The following is a 22,337-nucleotide window of genomic DNA, read 5'->3' as shown; positions in this document are numbered from 1 at the left end:
AATCTGTTAACTATTTTTATAGATATGTACCACACTAAATTTCACAAAGTTTGAAAAATACATTCTGGAGGGAGTGAACAAGTCAAGCTTATACCTTTTATAAATAGTACATAATATCTTCAAAATTTTACATATTTTTCTAAAGTTAACCTTTTACTTACATCAAATTCCAACAATCCGTCTAATTGTTTCTGTAAGCATGGTAATGTTTTTAATAGCTGAAAGGATAAAACAAATAAGTTACAGCAGTAGTTTTATTGGCATAGTAGGCAGTGTAATACATATACCGATAAAAAGATATAGTACAATGTATTGAAATTCTGATCAAAGATGTATCATGTTTCCATAGCATTCAAGATTTTAAATAAATCCTTGATCTATACTATTGTATCTGATTTGTGAGGGAAATTGAAAGAATTATTTACAAAATGACTCATTTCTTTTGATGTATCCAGTTTGAGATTTCCCATGCTGTATCTGTTTGGTTCATAAATAAAACAGGTGATTTGTCTGGTAATCCAGTGATTGGAATATTGTGAGTCATAACTACAGGGACGGGCCTGTACACGGATTCTGTTTCTCCGGATTCTGTTTCTCCGTCTAAACATCTAATAGCGACACAAATCACGAACAGCATCAATTTACAAAACCTCATCAGAATCATTCAACCATGCATCTGATGTCTTGTAACCTTTACAGAGAGACACATCTCAGCCATAACACATGTATTGAGAAAACACTGGTCTGTATATGATTTATGATAACAGCAGGTATGTATACCGAAACATGCAAATATATCCGCAGAAATGTAACAAAATATCAAAGAATAATTCTGGCTTTTTTCAATCAGTAATATGATCAATTGAAAAATTGTGCTTCTTGGTTAGACACATTCAAAAACATTTTATGGGAAAAAAAAATCATAAATGATCATTGAATTCACATATTCTTTGATCTTTCATTCTTTTCTTATTGCATGCGAAACAATATCTCTTCCTTTGTTTTGCCACCTGCTATTTATTATCTGATAAAATTACATTCAGCTAACACAATCATATAAAAACTTTTCTCTTGTCTAGACATGATCTCCTGGACTTACTTTTTCTGTATTCATGGTGCGTAACAAACCGTCTTCTTTTCTGCAAGGACCAAATGTTTCATCATCAATAAATGACATCTTTTGATCATACAGGTATGTCTATGGCCACATTTTTTTCTGCTTGTAAATGCATAGTAATACTTCAAATGGAAAGTTTCCCAGAATAAACAAAAACAAAACAAGGTAAAGGTGTGCCCTTTTGGCCTTGGAAAAACACATACAATGTATATAAGTACAAACACATGTAAAAGAAAAGGAGACATTTAAGGAAAGATGTTTTTAAACATATATGATGAATCCAATCCAAATTTTTATCTTGATAATGCATGCAGAAAAAAATATTTCCAACATATAATTAATATAATTAGTACAAGAAATATGAACAGTGAACACGAAGGGAACCTACAAGTGAAGTTTGATGATGAAGGAATGATAAGAATTACGAAAGATAGACAACAGACTGCATATGAAAGATGATGTGGAGCTACACACTGCATGAATATTCAAACATTTAAAATGATTTAGGGTTTAGTTTCACAGAAATCGATGTTGCCATTACTCCTGGTTTTATACATACCCTCTTCTGACTTTGCAAAAATCAAATGCCATTTGTCTGTAGGAGTATGCTTTTTCATTCAGGTATTTTGAGTACCGTCGGATAAACGTGGACATATCATAACCTGAAAAGTAAGCAAGACTTGTAATAATAGCAAATAAAATAAAGTTACTTGAGATACTATGACAGAATTAATGTCAAAAAGTTAATTTGAAAGTGTGACTTAAAAAGGTAAAGGTAATTACTGCCCTTGACTAAAAAAGGTCAAGTTCATTGGTGACCTTGACTATAAAGAAGATCAAATTGTTCAGTGACCTTGTCTGGAGAAGGTCATGTTAATCAGTAACCTTGGCTATAGCAATATCAAGTTGTTACCGTGACCTTGACTAAAGAACAATAAATCCATTTCAGGGACCTTGACTGAAGGTCAATTTTTAAAAGTAGCCTTGAAAGGAGAAAGGTAAAGTTAATCAGTGACCTTGGCTGTAGAAAGGTCTAACTAATCAATGCAACCCAATCAAGTCCAATACACACAAGTGCACGAACTCGGTGCGAGCTAGATTAAATTTCTGTTACCATTATGGGACATATTCAATTACTTCAACACCAACACATGTATTAGAAACGACAATATGGGTCAATAGAACCTTAACAAGTACACAAAGGAATTTGATATGGTGATGTGATTACAAAATAGGATGTTTTACCCAATTAGCTGGCTGTTACAGAGGATTAAACAGTCAGGAGTGATATGGTGGGACAGGACCTAAATAGCACTGAGGAGTACAGGGATAGCACAGTATTCCTTTCAGGCAGTGTGAGCAGATAAGGTTCACCTGGTGTCGTCAGGCCATTCATGATTCAAATCCCCACCACTGATAGAGATATATAGACATATCATTTAATACAATCACATCAACATTTAACACCTGTCGAGTGGAAAGATTTCTCGGGCCAATCTATTGGATGTAAAGGTTTAGTCCTTCTTATTTGTTTTGATAACCTTGCCCATGAATTGCAGAAACATAAAACAGTAAGGAAAGATAATAGTTCTAGAAAAAAAGCATAGACCAACTATACAGCAAGTAACAGTTAATTGCCCCACATGTACCCATGTTGCTTCTCTTAGATGGAGAGCTAGTGATAGTATATCAAAGACCTAACAACTTAACAAATGTGGTAACTCCAGTTATACCTGGTTTTGTATCACACTCAACCTTATTAAGGATTGCACATTACAAAAGAAGATGTTTAAAACCAAATTCAATTTGAGCAGCAAACAAAATTTCAATTTTACACCAATGGAGTGTCTAAAATTACTGAGTCTTGTTTAAGGTAGGCTTATGATTAACAGATCAACAATTAAAATTCTGTGTGCTTAATATAGAACTCCTACTTAAGCTAGCCTTTTACACAAACTCAGATTTCCCATTAAAACCATTTCCCCTGTAGGTCAGTAAAGAGGACACAGTAATACATTCACCAGCTCTTCACTTAAATCCAGACTTGCTGAAGTTTTTCTACTTTCATACAAGATATAATTGAATCATCACCAAGGGGAATAACTCTGTAAAGTAGTAAGATGTCAGTAGACTTGATACAGTGAGAAAATTAAAGAAACAACTTGCTACAACAGAATAGATCTGATTTAGTAACATATAAGTTATAAAGGTTGACAACTCAGTATTGAACATACCTACATGATGCTATTAGATTTGATTCAGAAGAAGACAGCCTAGCTAAGGACTATACTCATTGTAACTTATTCACCCCTAAAATTCTAACATGAACTATTCCAGCCTTTGAACTAAAAGAATCCTATTGCATCTTCAGGGTTGAATGTTTTAAGCCTTCATCCTAAATCGTTGATATTTTACAGGACTCCCACTGCTACTTTTAGCTTCATTTTTCAGTACAGGGGACACGCAACACTATAAAGCTGAATGCTAGTTAAAACTGACAGCCTATATAACACTTTGTCAGGTTCCTAACATTGATAAATGTATGTTTACGGCCACTGTTCCCAAGTCCAAAGTGTTTGTGTGCTCTATCAGGTCCAATAACCTAATGGTCATACGCTAAATTTAACTTGGTTGAGAAAATAACAAATCAATTAACTGCTGTAGAGAGAGAGTTGTGACTGTAAATCTGTAAGATTGGTCAGTCAAGGTCACTGGTAATTTTGGGTGGTTTGTGGAAACCATACGTTCAAGGTCATATACTGTTACTGTATAATTGTTATTCAAGGTCATATAGACACTAAAGATAAAGGTCATTCAAGGTCAAAGATATTACTTGATGTTACCAAAGGTCAAGGTATAGGCATTGGATCTAAAAGTCATTCAAGGTCAAAGATATTGTTTGATGTTACCAAAGGTCAAGGTAGACAGTGGATTTAGAGGTTATTCAAGGTTAAAGATATTGTTTGATGTTACCAAAGGTCAAGGTTGTTGTTTACAGATGTTCATAATCATCATTACATTGACTTTTCCATAATAACCCAATCAAGCTAAAAGCTATGTGTGGAGGTATTCTAGGTTTAACAGTGTGGGTTAAATTTAACATTCATGATTGATGACAGGGCTCAAGAATAATGATATGTGGTATCAAGTAGCAACTGTCAATTTAAGGAACTTTCCTAAAATAAAGGTAATTTTCTTTTTTACAAGCCTAAAATATTTTGTATAAATATTTCTATGAAGAAAATGTGAAAATAAATTTCTCTGCACAAACTTAAACCAAAACAAACTGTAACAGAATGATAATACATTTTCCTATAGATTTTAGGATATGATGAAAATGGCCTACTTTCATTTTACATGTTAAACTTATATTGAAAACAAACACTTTAAAATAAAATTCCACATAAACCAGACATAAAAATATAAATTTCTGCTCCCCCACCTATCTCTTGATCATGACTAGAAGCCATGGTCTGACAGCACGGTCTTAGGCACCCTATGGCTAACTTCAACACAGTATATGACCTGTGTACATGAACAACACTTTGCTATAAAGAATTGCTTTCTTGTCCTTTAGGTGGTCTTTACAGACAGGATTTGACTGGCTTTCTAAAGATAACAGATATTACAGCTTGTTGTTCACAATATACCATAGGAGAAACACACTATTACAAACTCTGCACAGACCAGCACATATAAATTGACATAGTTTATACATAGTTTATATTGTTTTTATTGATGGGTTCGGTAGATGTACCAGACAAAAGGTTAAAGCTGACATCAGAACTTCCTACACAGTTGAGATAGAATGTACTTACGGCCGTACAACATGGTAACACAATTACTCCAAACTCACCATCATCCTATTACAGTACAGCCAGTGGACAAATACATCTACTGCTGCTCATGTAAGGCTATAGTTTGTGCTTTGATATTGCTTACAGACATCAAACAGGATAAATAAGTTTCAATCCCAGTAAATCAACTTTAACAGAGATATCAGCAGTATAGAGTTATGCCTGAAGCAAATAAGCCTCACTAGCAACAGGTCATAATGAAAGTTTTTCTCTTGGCCCTTGCAAATTAAATCATCAATGGAAAATGGCACCATATGTACTTTACTGTACTATACCCACTGAGTCAGTCTGAGAATTCGTCCAGTGGGTATGGTGTATAACAATTTAGGTCCAGCTGTCTCCCCACCACCACCCTCTACCCCCACCCCAATTCAATAACTTTTTATTTTTTTTAAAGTTATCATTCCCAGTTATTCAAATAAACAAAAGGCAAATTCTATTATAATTCTTAACAATTTCTACAGCAATATGGTTATCATGGACACAAAAAAGAATATTAGGCACAAGGTGGTTGTAGACAGAAATATGGACAGCTGCATGGGCGGCAGAACCAAAGAAGCCATAACTCAAAACTCTGGGATGGCAAGGTTTTCAATTATGCAAGTGCATTGCTCTTAAACTGCTGAGCATTAACAAATAACTTCTTAGACAGTTTCAGAAAACTTTTGCCTAAATTAACGTGATATATGACCAGTTTTAAAAGGCACCAGCACACCTGCAATAGCAAGAAGGATTCCCAACATCGCAATTCCAAGTCAAACCAGGCCTCATGTTCTACATAAACTTAAATGTCAATTAGTTTCCTTAATAAACAAAGCAAACACCAGAATTTGAGATGCTGCCAATTCTCACACATTCAGCTATTACAACAGGGGTGGAAATGCTTTACCAACATGCCATCATTCAGGAATAAAATTTTGATAAATTTGAGAGATAAACTGACTTGTAAGAGTTGCAGCATTGCAGTATATCGCTAACCTCCCATCCAACATGAGCTTGTTGACTGGGTTTGTGTAAAACTGAGCTCCAGAACTTCTTTCACTGACTTGTATACTTAGGTGGAAGGAATCAATAAGCACAACGAGTATCAGAAAATACTTAGAAATGTGATGTTATTCTTATTTTATCATCACCAACAATTTTACAATTGCCCTGGTTTTTTAAGCTGGTTATAAGCTTCGTGATGTTGTAAAACTCTTATGATAACAAGACAACAGGTGCTTGTAGATAGTCTAGTTGATCTAACAGCTAAGATCTTTATTACACAAGAACTGTATCATACACATTCAGATACCATACTCTAGCACAAAGCTTGTAATGGGTCAACAAGGAAATCCACAAAAGTAAGCTGTGATGCAATAAGTTATATATATATCAGAGAAGTGTACTTGAAGGACAGAAATATTTAGGAGATCTCATGACAAGGAGAATACTTGTCACAAAGTACAATTTATACTTCATTTCCCATTTGTAAATGGTTAAACATTAATTTCAGTGAATTTACTCATGAACAATGCAGTTTGGTGTTACTCCACCTTTACATATAACAGAATTATCTGCCCTTGTGGATAGATATTGATTATGAAGTCATTCGTTTGTGTGCAAAAATTATACGATTTTCTTTCAAAGGAATGATGTTAAACTCACAACATCGTAAAGTAACGACTATCCCCAAGGGGAGATAACTCCTATACAGGAATTAGAATTGTGTACATACCCTGTACTCCTCCTTTGTCGATAAATCCACCGAGGTTGAACGTACAGTTGTTAGAGGCCAGGTACTGTGTAAATCTCTGTGAAAATAATAGCAAATATATAGTCTTACCATTGTTATAAAGATTTATAGCATATTGTTTTTCAAAATGTTATACTAAAATTCTGAAATCTATATGAAACCCTGGTAAATAATAGCCACAATACATCTCTCTCTCTCTCGAGTAGACAGGTCAATTTACCTTGATTGGTTAAGCTTTTAGCTGCTGGTTCTGCAATTTATCCATTATGAAGGCAGAAATTTTAATATATAATATTAATAACCTACCACCACTCATTAACATTATCTATATTTCATGACAATCACCATTGAAATAATAACAGTATCATATTAAAGTTACATGTGCCACAAATCGGCTTAAATTTTATGATTCATGATTGAGCATCCTTGTGTATTTATGACATCTACATATCTCGATTATTTTGGACTATGTTGTCTATTGAATATAACTTCATTGCTTCAGTTATATGGCAGTTCAGTGAGATAGCACTATAAAATGACATAAAAGCACTATATATCCCAGATATAGTTTAAAACATGTGGCCTAAAACGCTGCTGTTAAGATATAAAGTCTAATACTCTATTCATCTGAACTGTTATATAATCAATAGTACAAACCAATGGTTTTTATCTATACAACAAAGTATGTGTAGCATGTTTTTCTTATCAATGACTCCAAACAATATATGATATCATCTCCAGGACAAGGATATGTATGTTTCCTTTACATCTACAACAGATTGTATTGGTATACAGCTGGTGGAACTTTCCCGAACAGTTGTGAAGTAATTATCAAAGAGTACAATTCTAGACTAGATAGAGTGAACTCGGGAAGCAATCTAGCTGATAGGAGAATGTAACACTGCCAAGGTCGAATTGGGAGTATACACTTACACTACTGCAAGTTAAAAGGAATTTATCCTGAACACTCGATAAACTCCATTGATATTGCCAAACCTTGGAAACAATTGAGATATTGGATTAAATTTGCAACCAGAAACTCTTCCGCTTCCTCTTTCCAGCTGTACAATTTAAAGACTTAAACAAAACCAGGGCAGGCCGTCTCTTTAAAAAGGTTCTACCAATCAATTTGTTGCTATAACCAAAAAAGCGAAAATTCTGACAACAACTTATCAGTGTTCCTAAAAAGACTTAAAACAACCGACATATTTGAGCAATAATCCAATTTTGAAATTTTACTTCCAAGGAATCTGTTGAAATATATAGACTATTGGGTTCTCATTTTTTAAAATTTGCTATAATGGGTTTTTATGGTGATATTTTATCATTGTACTGACTTGTTCAAATGTCAGATCACCAAAACACAAGACGTTAAAAGCAAAATTGAATTTAAATTTTCCTAAAATTCTGGTAGTTGATCAAGGTAATGTAACTAGATCCTAGTAGACTTACCTCATTTCCATAGTTCATGAGATTGTGAATTGTGATGAGGGATTTGAAGACTACCACCCAATTCTGGTGCTGTGTTCGTTCTATCAGTAAATCGGCTAACTGGGGTATTGACACGTTTGGTTCATTTGTACATTGTAATAAATCTAAAAAGAAATGAAAAATATTTGAATTATATGTCCAAGGATTAACTTACCACATGTACTTTTTTAATCACAATTGAAATTATGTACCATCAACATTTATACGGTACATTTTGCTTTTGTAACTTTCAATGACATGACCTTTTAACAAGAAGAATCCTCAAGAATTTTGGGTATAATCAGTCCCAGGTAGGTAATATAAATCATCATATGGAAATAAATTTTCCATTTTAAGCAACAATGAACTTGACCTTTGACCTTCTGACCTGGAAAGCAATCCCATGTAAGCTGGTAAGGAATGTGTTCTGATAAAAATATCTAGATATTTTGCTTCCTTTTTGCATACATTTCACATGACAGAAATGATTCTCAAAATAGCTTATATAGAACAAGGAATAAAAACTTTATTTGAAAATGAGAAATTTCTTTCAAGGTTGATTAACTTTATTTCAAGATTAAATCATTGTTTTTGGTATGTTTAACCGTCACCAAATTAAAACCTTTTTTTAGGTGTGTTTAACTGTCACCTAATTTAAACCTTGTTTTAGGTAAGTTTAACTGTCACCTAATTTAAACCTTGTTTTAGGTATGTTTAACTGTGCCTAATTAAAACCTTGTTTTAGGTAAGTTTAACTGTCACCTAATTTAAACCTTGTTTTAGGTATGTTTAACTGTCACCTAATCTAAACCTTGTTTTAGGTATGTTTAACTGTCACCTAATTTAAACCTTGTTTTAGGTATGTTTAACTGTCACCTAATTAAAACCTTGTTTTAGGTATGTTTAACTGTCACCTAATTAAAACCTTGTTTTAGGTATGTTTAACTGTCACCTAATTAAAACCTTGTTTTAGGTATGTTTAATTGTCATCTATAATTTAAACCTTGTTTTAGGTATGTTTAACCATCACCAAATTAAAACCTTGTTTTAGGTATGTTTAACCGTCACCTAATTTAAACCTTGTTTAAGGTATGTTTAACTGTCACCTAATTTAAACCTTGTTTTAGGTATGTTTAACTGTCACCTAATTTAAACCTTGTTTTAGGTATGTTTAATTGTCACCTAATTAAAACCTTGTTTTAGGTATGTTTAACTGTCACCTAATTTAAACCTTGTTTTAGGTATGTTTAATTGTCACCTAATCTAAACCTTGTTTTAGGTATGTTTAACTGTCACCTAATTAAAACTTTGTTTTAGGTGTGTTTAACTGTCACCTAATTTAAACCTTGTTTTAGGTGTGTTTAACTGTCACCTTATTTAAACCTTGGTTTAGGTATGTTTAATTGTCATCTATAATCTAAACCTTGTTTTAGGTTTGTTTAACTGTCACCTAATTAAAACCTTGTTTTATTTATGTTAAACTGTCACCTAATTTAAACCTTGTTTTAGGTTTGTTTAACTGTCACCTAATTTAAACCTTGTTTTAGGTGTGTTTAACTGTCACCTTATTTAAACCTTGGTTTAGGTGTGTTTAATTGTCACCTATAATTTAAACCTTGTTTTAGGTATATTTAACTGTCACCTAATTAAAACCTTGTTTTAGGTATGTTAAACTGTCACCTATAATTTAAACCTTGTTTTAGGTATGTTTAACTGTCACCTAATTAAAACCTTGTTTTAGGTATGTTAAACTGTCACCTAATTAAAACCTTGTTTTAGGTATGTTTAACTGTCACCTAATTAAAACCTTGTTTTAGGTATATTTAACTGTCACCTAATTTAAACCTTGTTTTAGGAATGTTTAATTGTCACCTAATTAAAACCTTGTTTTAGGTATATTTAACTGTCACCTAATTTAAACCTTGTTTTAGGTATGTTTAACTGTCACCTAATTAAAACCTTGTTTTAGGTTTGTTTAACTGTCACCTAATTAAAACCTTGTTTTAGGTATGTTTAACAGTCACCTAATTAAAACCTTGTTTTAGGTATGTTTAACTGTGCCTAATTTAGGTATGTTTAACTGTCACCTAATTAAAACCTTGTTTTAGGTATGTTAAACTGTCACCTATAATTTAAACCTTGTTTTAGGTATGTTTAATTGTCACCTAATTAAAACCTTGTTTTAGGTATGTTTAACTGTCACCTAATTTAGGTATGTTTAACTGTCACCTAATTTAGGTATGTTTAACTGTCACCTAATTTAAACCTTGTTTTAGGTATGTTTAACTGTCACCTAATTAAAACCTTGTTTTAGGTATGTTTAACTGTCACCTAATTTAGGTATGTTTAACTGTCACCTAAGCAGATATCCTGTTACATAGCGGAAACAGGACATTAAACAAAACTCTCTCTGTATATCAAATTCTCATCTTTTACATACTAAAACAATTTATCAGTAATTATACCTTTCTTTCATTTTCTACCCAATTCCCAATTGGTTTCGGAGACGCTGCTGATATTGAGATATAAATGTTTCTGACCAATCTGCTGAAAGGTCAAAGATATCAACCATTTTATGGCCAACAAGTGTAAATGAAGACTGACCATTCAAAGAAAGGCAGAATGATTTGTTCGACCAGCTTATTACAACCTACAATCGTCTTTATAAATGTCAGAAACACGCTGAACTGGTGAATGTTATTATACGACCTGTGACTTCTACCCAAGTCTGCTACGCGAAACTGGGTGACACTTAGCGAAGTACCATTCAGCATTAATATGGGAGCTTTTCCCGCTACAAATGAGCACTTGACAGTTCTATCAATAAAATATTCCAGCTCAGGAAGAAACCAAGTAATCAAATTTGTGGTGGTATTGATCACTGGGTATACTACATATATATACGTATATACAGCCAATGCAAGGTTGTAGCCAAACATGCCACTCCAAGTCAATACCATCCACTGGTATACATTCAGATATCCACTCTGATGTGGCACTCAACACAGGAGCCATTCAACACGGCCCCGCGGTCACGATAGATACAGGCCGCATCAATGGTAACAATTGATCTACAAATCAGATCTTCATGTTGTCCAACAAACTGTCCACTTGGCTCACAGGGGGGTAGGTCATATGACAGTTAGCTGAGAGGTCACATGATAGACATATGGAGTCATATCAAGGACCTCTGGGGACCTCAATTTCAGTAGCACTTTCCTATGAGTGTCAAGGGCACTTGATCATATCATGAATAATTAGTGAGTCAATTTGGTAGTATATAGCTTCCCAAGCAAGCTAAGACATAGATGTATGTAAATCATTTCTTAACTTAGAGAAAGTCTCGAATGACAACAACATACTTTACATCTAGTTCTGTGTGGTATACTGATTAAGCTAGCTAGATATCCTTCTGAAAAGGATTTTCACAGATAGGACGATTCAGTTCAAATTTTTACCCCTGAACATCATTAAATAACTAAATTCACACATGAAATCTATATCAGAAACAGTTAGTTGTAAATCTACCTGATCACACATACAATGCCTCTAAGTATAGATTTAATATCTTTTGATCATCTTCATTATGAAATACACATTGAGGTCTAAACTTAAATTGCAGTTGTATGAAACAGTTGCTCTGAATATAATGTAGCTGTGGTCATTCCTTATAGCTAATACAGTGAGTATGTAGATATTGTCTAGACAGCTGTTTGCTTATACTTCATGTTTGGGGGACATAGGCCTTCAATTCTGCAGACAACTCTAACATAAAATTGGCTCCAATACATCAAAGACAATGGAAATGGCCTGTCTACAGACAAAAGACATACACATTGTCTGTAGATTGGTGTTGCCTTCATAGTATGGTGTATTATAAGAGTCTTGGATAGAACATCCTTAACACTTTGATATTTTTACTTCTTTTCAATGCCTAATTAGCCACGCCTTTTAATAAAGACCACGACCAACTTCTTTGGCATCCTAAAAGGACAATTTCAACATATTTTGACCTGTGTATAAAGACCACTTGGCTATAACGACCATTTGTTCATTGCCCCTTTGGTGGTCTTTATTGACAGGTTCGATAATATATATATGCAATGCCATTGGCTTCTGTTCTTGATTCTGTTCTCCTTTTAAAGAAATATTTGCTGACAACATCAGCAGCAGAAGTTGCCAAAAATACATTTGCACCACTCTGATGTATGAACGAGCCACATTGCACACAGGGGGACCATAAACAAAGAACGGAAAGTAATGGAGACGTCCCTTATACTAGCCAAGGAAGGTGGAACTGGCTTCACCACATAATAAACTCCCCCCTCATCTCAGCCTGTTGTTGGATCATAAACCTTAGCCACAATTACTACTAATTCTCTCACACATTATTGATTTCTCAAATGTTTTTTTTTTTTTTTTTTTTTTTTAGTTTTATCACTCAGAATGTAGTATTTGTGTGAGGATGGGGTTGTCTAGATTTCTACTAATACAATCATAGCACCTATTAATTATTAACAGTGGAACTCAGGGAGCAGCGCTATAGCCGAACCCATGTGCGGATCTATGTGCCGTTTCATTGATAATGCACCGGTATATCTGGCAGTCCAGTACTTCTGTATGAGATGTACCTGTTGTAAGACATATTAAAGATGTTAAGTGAGCCGTGTATTTATTATACTACGTCTGTCAAGTTTTAATGGATGTGACTACTAGAATCTTTATTTAGATACTTCTGAAGTCCTAAAATAATACGATAATTTCACAATGACGTACAACTTAGATAAAAGCATAATTTACATCATTATGCTAACACCAAAATATCAAAATGAACAAAAAGAATCAGCTTGTGTTGGACAGTTTTAGAAATTCATTAGATAACTTTTTCTTTTTAATTTTCAGCCACAAAAATGTTTGAATTCATATCCCATTATTTCGAAAATCATATCATCTGACGTTGGTGGGCTAATAAAGACAATAAAGATATTGTTTTGTGACATCAGACAGAATGCCCTCTTAAATAAAACTGTCAAATTTCCCATCCTAATTCTAACATACATAATCACTCTACAGAATGTATAGATATATGCATTGTTATAATGACATTGTCAAATTCCGGTAATTCATCAGAGAAGATAAATCAATTTAGAAATACAATATCTGCAGGGACAAGTAAGGTGTAAGTAAGGTGTAAGTAAATTCCCCTAAGTATGTACACATATCCAAGCTTATATCCACACCAAACACTAATAAAGTACCGAATCTATTTCATTTGGCATCAAGCTAATTGACCAATTTCATGCCGAATACAGCATTGTGTATACCCGGTAGTGTCCCAGTTGAGTAAGACAACACAAAATTAAACCTCTCTGTAGGGTTTCTGAGTATTGATCTAACTCACCATCTCTCCTATGGAACTCTCCTGCACACAATCAATGTCTGACCATTTTATACACCAATAGATACCGGTACTTTTATAATGATAATAAATATGGTCCTGTTGCCATATAATGACAGTAAAGATCCAAGAGTGAAATCTTCCTATACAATTATCACAAACTATTGATATTCAAGAAATCACCGCATCAGCGTTATAATGGTATTTTTAAAAAAAAAACCTATTAGGAACTGCTTGGATAAAAAGTCCTGACGTGGGCCGTGGCAACTGGAAAAGTTACCATTGAATTAATGCAAAATGGGACATGAATTGCATGTGACAATCAATTCAAGGAATACTAAAATGAAGCTAGTTGTCATCAAGGTCAGGAATTAAGACCTATTCTAGAAGATTTCAGTATCAGTAACATGCAAAAATTGATGAATTCAAGATCAAGTCACATACATTATACTGATGAAGTCTTGATAAAAGTCCCAAAAATTACAATGAAATCTAATGCATTATTATCATTATCTTCAGATGTGTGTAATATCTTTGATCTTTTAATAGTAATTACTATGCACCTAGATATACAAACATCAACAATATAACAAACAAGAGATTTTCTAATGCGACCGTTATAATTATCATTGATCCAACGTGAGCCCTCTAACACAGTAACCATATCTTCTATATACCAGTATCTGAAGTCAGCAACAAGCCTAGGTGTGAAACTCCAATATTCTCAGGAGACACACACTGTAATGCCAGTGAAGCCAGATAAGTTTCCTTTCAATTTCAAATGAAATTAGATTTTGCCCATTCAGTTCCGTGTAATCTGTACTAGCCTGACCCAAGCCCATACTCCTGATAGAGCTGTTATATGGTATATGAGAGCAACCTTACGTCTCGATCAAGGCTTAAACATCCTTTATCTAAAACGTTCTGTTCAGCAACCAGCAATCTTCCAGAAATATCAAGTACCAAACTGTTTAATTTACAGTCAAACCTCGATGTATCGAAGTTCAAGGGACCGTCAGAAAAACTTCGAAACATCGAGACTTCGAATTATTCGTGGTTGAAATTAGACCGATGTTATTTTTTACCATGACAAACTAAGGTAGTTGTGTACATGTCGTCTCCGTTCCGTAAACTTTATAATCATTGTATTTACCGCAAGCAAAACAAAATAAAAACGAAGTATGCAATTAATCACATCTATTGCTATCGTTAGCAATACATATGTATATTATAAACAAGACGTGTACTAGGCCTAACCCATGTACATGTGTTCGTTTGGTGACTATTTAAGCTATGGTTAATATTACGGTATGAATATAGAAACGAAAACACGTTGTAAAAACAACACGAAAAAGGAGGAACCGAAAGCGCTACAACACCTACAAAATACTTCGATTTAGAATGATCGATTTGCCCCAGTATTTTTGCCAAAGTTTTGCAATGTAACAGTTTTGAGTATGAGTTAATAATAATGTGGCTCGCTATTTACCGTTACGTAATTTCTACAAACCGCTACCAATGGCGGCGGCAAACATCAAAAACTACTAACTGTATCTTTGCCGTAATAATGATTTAATAACGCTACTTGTAACAAGAGATCCCAGAGGGATCTTGGCGCCCACCTAAGAACGATCTTTGTCTGAAAAAGGCAAGAGGGATCTTTTCTCTGCTTTTCAAGTTTTTACTACATATTACTACACATGAAATTTCAGAAAGATCCTTTGACTGCTTTCTGAGATATATAACAGTAACAAACTTTAATTATCAAAATCCTTGATGGCTACCTGTCGGCCATCTTGTTCACCGATCGGTCCTAAAATGCAATATGCACAACTAGACCCCTAGAAGAACCTGCACATACAATTTGAGACAGATCCCTTCAGTACATTCTTAGACATAGCGGAAAAAAACTTCAATTGTCAAAATCCAAGATGGCGTTTTGTCGGCCATCTTGTTCACTGATCGGTACCAAAATGCAATATGCATAACCAGAGACCTAGGGGAACCTGCACATGAAATTTCAGACAGATCCCTTCAGTACTTTCTAAGAAATAGTGGTAACAAGATTCAATTATCAAAATCCAAGATGGCGTCCTGTCAACCATCTTGTTCACCGATGGGTCTGAAAAAGGAATATGCACAACAAGACCCCTAGGGGAACCTGCACATGCAATTTGATACAGATCCCTTGAGTACTTTCTAACAAATAGTGGTAACAAGCTTTAACTATCAAAATATAAGATGGCGGCCTGTCGGCCATCTTGTAAATCAATCGGTCCCAAAATGCAATATGCACAACTAGATCCCTAGGGGAATCTGCACATGCAATTTGAGACAGATCCCTTCAGTACTTTCTGAGAAATAGCTGTAACAAAGTTCAATTGTCAAAATCCAAGATGGCGGCCTGAAGGGCCGTTGCAAGACAGCTAGGTGCACGTATGACAGCATGCCGCAGGGTATCGGCGAACACCTGATCTGTACAGGTAAATTTTTATTCGAATCATTGAGTGTCAGTTACCTATGATTCTGTAACAAATGATCCATGAAAAAAGTTTGATACATCGAGAACTTTGATTCATAAAACTTTGATTCATACATTGGTAAGTTAGTAATGTTATATAGTGAAGAAATTCAGGACCAAACAAAAAGTTTGATACAGCGAGAAATTTGATTCATCGAAGTTCGAATCATCGAGGTTTGACTGTATTCCAATATTTTTATGTTTTCATTACTGGCATATATTGGAATCAAATAGATCTAGATCAATTTGTTCTTCCCCAGATCAAATATCTACTGATTGTAAGTAAACAAAACGTATGACAATAATCATCAATAGTAAACAGCATAGTAATTCCAAAACAACTCTATCATTGATAACAATGATGTGAGTATATGCTTTCATTGATGCCCTAGTCATATGTACTTAGCTATAGGATCAAGAAGCAGCTTTTTAGAGATATTGAATAAAAGAACTTCATCGGTTTGGCCAATTCAACAGAGGTGTAGAACGCATGTTATAGTAAAATTAACTAATTTAATTTTGAAAGAAAAATGTCTAAAAAAACATTGTTATGATGAGAGAAATGGAGTTAGTATCAGTAAGAAATTTTAATTGAAGATATAAAATTTTAATTTCTTACATTTTTTTACTTAAAACATCTTTAATATGATAAGAAATTTTTTTCTGTATACATAAAAATGAAAAGTCAGCTTCGTTTTTTTACCAATATCTGTAACATGAACGTGTCTCAGCTTAACATGCAGGTCCAGATCATTATATAACAAAACACAGTCGTGTTTGCCCAAAAAGCTAACAGTAAAGACGTACCCAACAAAGACAGGAAGTTATAAGGAAGGACGTAGAAGGAAGGAAGTAAAGGACTGAGCACATCATCCAAATATAATAGTCATTCATGTGGTCATAGTTATATACCTCAAATACAATTATAAAGCCAACGCAAGTATAGAACATATGTAATTTATGAGGTCAATAAACTTGAAAACTTTTTTTTATTCACCACATTGTTTAAAGTGTTTGCCCCTATGAGTACAGACCTTTTGTTTAAATTTATCATCCCCTGAACAAGACATATCATAGCCTATGGCAGACACTCTTGTTATAATAATGTTCAGTATTTTTGACAAATGACTGGCACCTGATGTCCGTTATACATGATTGGGTAGTGTGATGTGCTATTGTCTTCTGCAGTACGTTTCGGTGAGACAACACTATATAGTGAGTAATATCCTGCTGTCTCCTAAAACACATAGAAACAGAGAAGGACCAGATCACCTGTTGTTAGTTATAATGTGACTGGCTGCTATTATCTTCAGCAGTAGATTTCAGTGAGATAGCACTATAAAAGTAGGCACACAACAATACTGTAATACAATCAGGAGACAAATAAATGTATTCCAGTCCACCAACACACCAAAATCATGCAAAACACACAAAGATGACCATGACCATCTTTAAATGACCTAAGCTGTTAAATTTTGATGCAATAAAACCAATATCAAACAACTTTATTTAGCCCAATAGCCAACCTTCTACACAGTATACTTTGCTTACAAGCCGACCTTGTATTTACTTAGCATCCATACATGACTTATCTACCTACATTACAAATATTTCTACCAGTAAACTGTAACATATCGGTGTGATATATCTCATCACCTTGACCTACAAACTTAAGTCATTACTCAAGATATGTACATTCTAAAATTTTCAAAGAAATATAAAATAGATAGGTAAGCAAAAATTATGTAATGGAAATGACTACCCTACAAAAGACACATGATCAACACCAAGATACATATCCCCTATAATAAGACACATCTGTCCCTACAAAAGACACATGATCAACACCAAGATACATCTCCTCTACAGTAAGACAAATCTGTCCCCACAAAAGACATGTGATCAACACCATGATACATCTCCCCTGTAGTAAGACACATTTGTCCCTACAAAAGACACATGCTCAACATCAAGATACCTCTCCCCTACATAAGACAAATCTGTCCCTACAAAAGACACATGATCAATACCAAGATACATCTCCCCTACAGTAAGACACATCTGTCCCTACAAAAGACACATGATCAACACCAAGATACATCTATGCTACAATAAGACAAATCTGTCCCTACAAAAGACACATGATCAACACCAAGATACATCTCTGCTACAATAAGACAAATCTATCCCTACAAAAGACACATGATCAACACCAAGATACATCTCCCCTATAATAAGACACATCTGTCCCTACAAAAGACACATGATCAACACCAAGATACATATCCCCTATAGTAAGTCATATCTGTCCCTACAAAAGACACATGATCAACACCAAGATACATATCCCCTATAATAAGACACATCTGTCCCTACAAAAGACACATGATCAACACCAAGATACATATCCCCTATAATAAGACACATCTGTCCCTACAAAAGACACATGATCAACACCAAGATACATATCCCCTATAATAAGACACATCTGTCCCTACAAAAGACACATGATCAACACCAAGATACATATCCCCTATAATAAGACACATCTGTCCCTACAAAAGACACATGATCAACACCAAGATACATATCCCCTATAATAAGACACATCTGTCCCTACAAAAGACACATGATCAACACCAAGATACATATCCCCTGTAGTAAAACACATATGTCCATACAAAAGACACATGATCAACACCAAGATACATCTCCCCTACATTAAGACACATCTGTCCCTACAAAAGACACATGGTCAATACCAAGATACACCTCCCCTCAATAAGACATATCTGTCCTCTGATAAAATATGGCTGCTGTTTTATGACAAGACACGACTTCCCTATGTCAAGCTTGATTAGACAAGACACCTACCCCAAAACAAGACACCTTATCAACATCTCTGAACCTGCATTAAAACAATGCATCAATATACATGTACTAGTTTCAGAGCATTATGTTTTATAACTCCTAGATATTTTTTAACAAATAAATCAGAGTGCTACAAAGTTAACCCTGCTTACTAATGGAAAGCGTTAGCTTTAAATCAAACAGTTTTACAAGTATAAGCTGTATATATGTTTGAAATCCTTCAGCGGAAATGAGTTCTCCAAACTCAAGTCTGTTGTTCTTAACTGTCATCAGGACCCCTTACAACGGTAATGCTTCTGTTGTACTGTTGCTAATTGAAGAAGAACTAATGTATAATTGTCTTAGAGTATATCCAAAACTTTAACAAGGAGTTTTGTGGCTAATGTAATCAGTACAATTCCCAAGAAAATGCACAAATCTAGTTAACTCTTGAAAGTTTCCTTCTCAAATAATTTTTTCCTAAAATGATACAAAAACAAATCCATTACAAATCAATGAGAGTTACTGGTGGAAATCTGTGAACTGTTACATACAGTGTCCGGTAGGAATGATTATTACCATGTAAATATCAATACTTATTTTATCTTTTCTGTCATGTGTAATATATATAATATAATCTTGTGGCTTATTGACCATGCTACAACAGGATCCACAAAATATAAACTGTTGTGTTCTTAGATGATTTTAATGTATAATAAATGACACCTGAAAGGTCTCCTTTTTATGAGTTATCAATTAATGCAATCATACATCCAAGAGGCCTAGGTTGCTTTGAAGGTCCAAGTAGTTCTAGTATTATTTTCTTGGAATAAGATTCCTTAAACAAAACATTTGTTTGCTTGTGTTTTGCACTATAAAGTAGCTAAAGAGAAATAGTCCAGTTTGGTGGTAATAAGAGAAAGTCATAGTTCCTGAAGAAAAACCATCAAACTTGGTTCAGTACCGGCTGGCTACTACTCAATATGGGTCTTAAGTTTGCTTCAATACTGAATGGCTAAAAGCAAGACAATAATCATGAACTACTAGACTACCACAGACCAAAGGTTATTTTTTTCGAAGAGTTGAAAAAGTTGAAGTGTTGAAACTGCATATTGGCTGGGGACAAAATAATGAAGACACTTGGAATAATGACTGTTGCTTTCAAATATATGGAAGTAGGACATGTAAAGGTTGGGAAGGAACTTTATAGACATACATAAATGTATATATATCAAGATAACAGTATCAGTGCGTATATGCCCCCATTCCCCCTCTTATGCTGCTGATGCATCATGCATGCATATATAGATGTTATACAGTTCATTTGGGAAACTGGACTTTACCCTGAATTTACAATTTATAAAACAATCTTGAAGCCATGGAATGACTTTGCATGATTGGACAGCTCTACGATATATTCTACAAGCCATTGATCCCAGCCATTGTACAATATTGACATAGAAGGCTTGGGAAAACAATCAAGTACCGAGTATACATTATGTCAACATAGGTTAACTCCCCTGAGTAAGCTCATCAGAGTGCGTCATGGATCAGTTCAGAATCACACAAATCACAATACAGCTGTTTAGCTGAACCAGGTTCAATCCATTGGAATATATAAGATATCAAAATAGAACAGTTACAATGCCAATAAAACATTGACTTTAAAAGTCAGTGAGACAAAAACTAAAAGTCATGTAGGAGGAAAACCAGAAACTAACTTAACTTAAAGACAGTCACAACAGCAATATATCTATTGAAAAAGAATTGATCAGGTAGAACAAAAACTTACCCCCTAACAATAGATACACAAAATGGGATTCAAATCAAATACCGTATTCAACATAATAAGTGCCCAGGGCATTAAAAAAGAGAAAAAATGAAGAGGTACTTGATAGGGATAACCTTCGACAAATTATTGCACTCAGTAAGTATGTCATTTAATCAATTTGTCAAAGAAATCAAATAAAGAAACCAACAGTTTTCACAGACATCGCGAAAATTGAGTACCGGATGTCAGTAGAAATGGCGTCTCTGAAGTATTATGCAAGTGCCGAACCTGGAAAAAACGTAAACTGAATAAGACAATCATGAAAACAGCTGCCTGGATACTTATAGCAGGAAGTTATGTTTACTTAAAAAATTCACATTAATGTTCGGTCCGGCAAAATCTTGTTTGGTCCGGATTAATCACAGTTCTTGCCAGTCCGAATGTCAGGCCATTTTTTTCAACTTCCGCAATGTCTGCTTTCATGGTTTCAGTCAGTTTTTAAAAGTCAACCTTAGCGAATTGATCCCTCAAAAAGGGGGAAGGGGGCTTATAGGGATGTGGATTTTTATTGGGTTGAATACAGTAATTAATTTATCACCTGTGTTTCAAAGCTAAAAAGAATGCTGTACCATTGACCAGACTTGCCTGATCTACTTAGTGTTATACCAGTGTGTAGACAGACACTGACAAGAGCATCATCCTCCTCCTCCTCCTCGTGTAGGACAATGGTAGGGTACTGTCAGAACGGTAGTGGTGTGATTAGATATTGATTCTGTCTTACTCAGATATAATGTGAGAATCTTCTACCACTCAAGTATTCCAAGCCTCTAGCTTCCAACACCAAAAATAAGTCCCTGTTTATACAATGCCTTTGAAAAGCTTCCAAGAAAATCTCATCTGATCCTCTGAATATAAAAATTACCACTCCTATGTTTTTCTGAACTTCGAATTCTTGGACAGGAAAAAATTTTCACCAGTGCTGTCGATATTTAATGTATGATACGTAAACAAATAGGTTTTATACTGACATCAATATTATGCCAGTAGCTACTTTTTGAAATAGGACTGAGAAAGGCAACTGTAGTGCAACCCATTCCTTATGGTGAATTGTGTAGAAAAATGACTAGGACAAAGTTGAAATATTGTAGTTATAGAGATAGGTCACCATGTCTATGGTTACCATGTCTATGGTTACCATGTCTATGGTTATAACAGGGCTCCATGTCTATGGTTATAACAGGGCTCCATGTCTATGGTTATAACAAGACCAAAGTCTATGGTTATAACAGGGCTCCATGTCTATGGTTATAACAGGGCTCCATGTCTATGGCTATAACAAGACTCCATGTCTATGGTTATAACAGGGCTCCATGTCTATGGTTATAACAGGACTCCATGTCTATGGTTATAACAGGGCTCCATGTCTATGGTTATAACAGGGCTCCATGTCTATGGTTATAACAAGACCAATGTCTATGGTTATAACAGGACTCCATGTCTATGGTTATAACAGGGCTCCATGTCTATGGTTATAACAGGGCTCCATGTCTATGGTTACATAACAGAGTTATGTCAATGGTTATAACAGGGCTCATGTCTATAGTTATAACATGGCTCC

General features: G+C 34.5%; 1 protein-coding gene across 14 annotated transcripts in view; it reads right to left on the bottom strand.

Annotated features, from left to right (window-relative positions):
* Window positions 1–22,337, bottom strand: part of LOC138324628 (phosphatidylinositol-binding clathrin assembly protein LAP-like) — a 65,454-nt gene that overhangs the window by 34,768 nt on the left and 8,349 nt on the right. For all 14 annotated transcript variants that reach the window (XM_069269670.1, XM_069269671.1, XM_069269669.1 and 11 more), the window contains exons 2-6: window positions 8,162–8,304; window positions 6,692–6,767; window positions 1,677–1,779; window positions 1,100–1,139; window positions 162–218 (exon numbers count right to left, since the gene is read on the bottom strand). In XM_069269670.1, coding sequence (XP_069125771.1) covers window positions 162–218; window positions 1,100–1,139; window positions 1,677–1,779; window positions 6,692–6,767; window positions 8,162–8,304 — 419 coding nt within the window. The remainder of the gene's footprint in view (window positions 1–161; window positions 219–1,099; window positions 1,140–1,676; window positions 1,780–6,691; window positions 6,768–8,161; window positions 8,305–22,337) is intronic.

This window comes from Argopecten irradians, chromosome 1 (assembly GCF_041381155.1).
Source record: "Argopecten irradians isolate NY chromosome 1, Ai_NY, whole genome shotgun sequence".
NCBI classification, from domain to species: Eukaryota; Metazoa; Mollusca; class Bivalvia; order Pectinida; family Pectinidae; genus Argopecten; species Argopecten irradians.
Note: the sequence above shows the minus strand (reverse complement) of the source record. Positions and strands in the feature narration are given on the sequence as shown.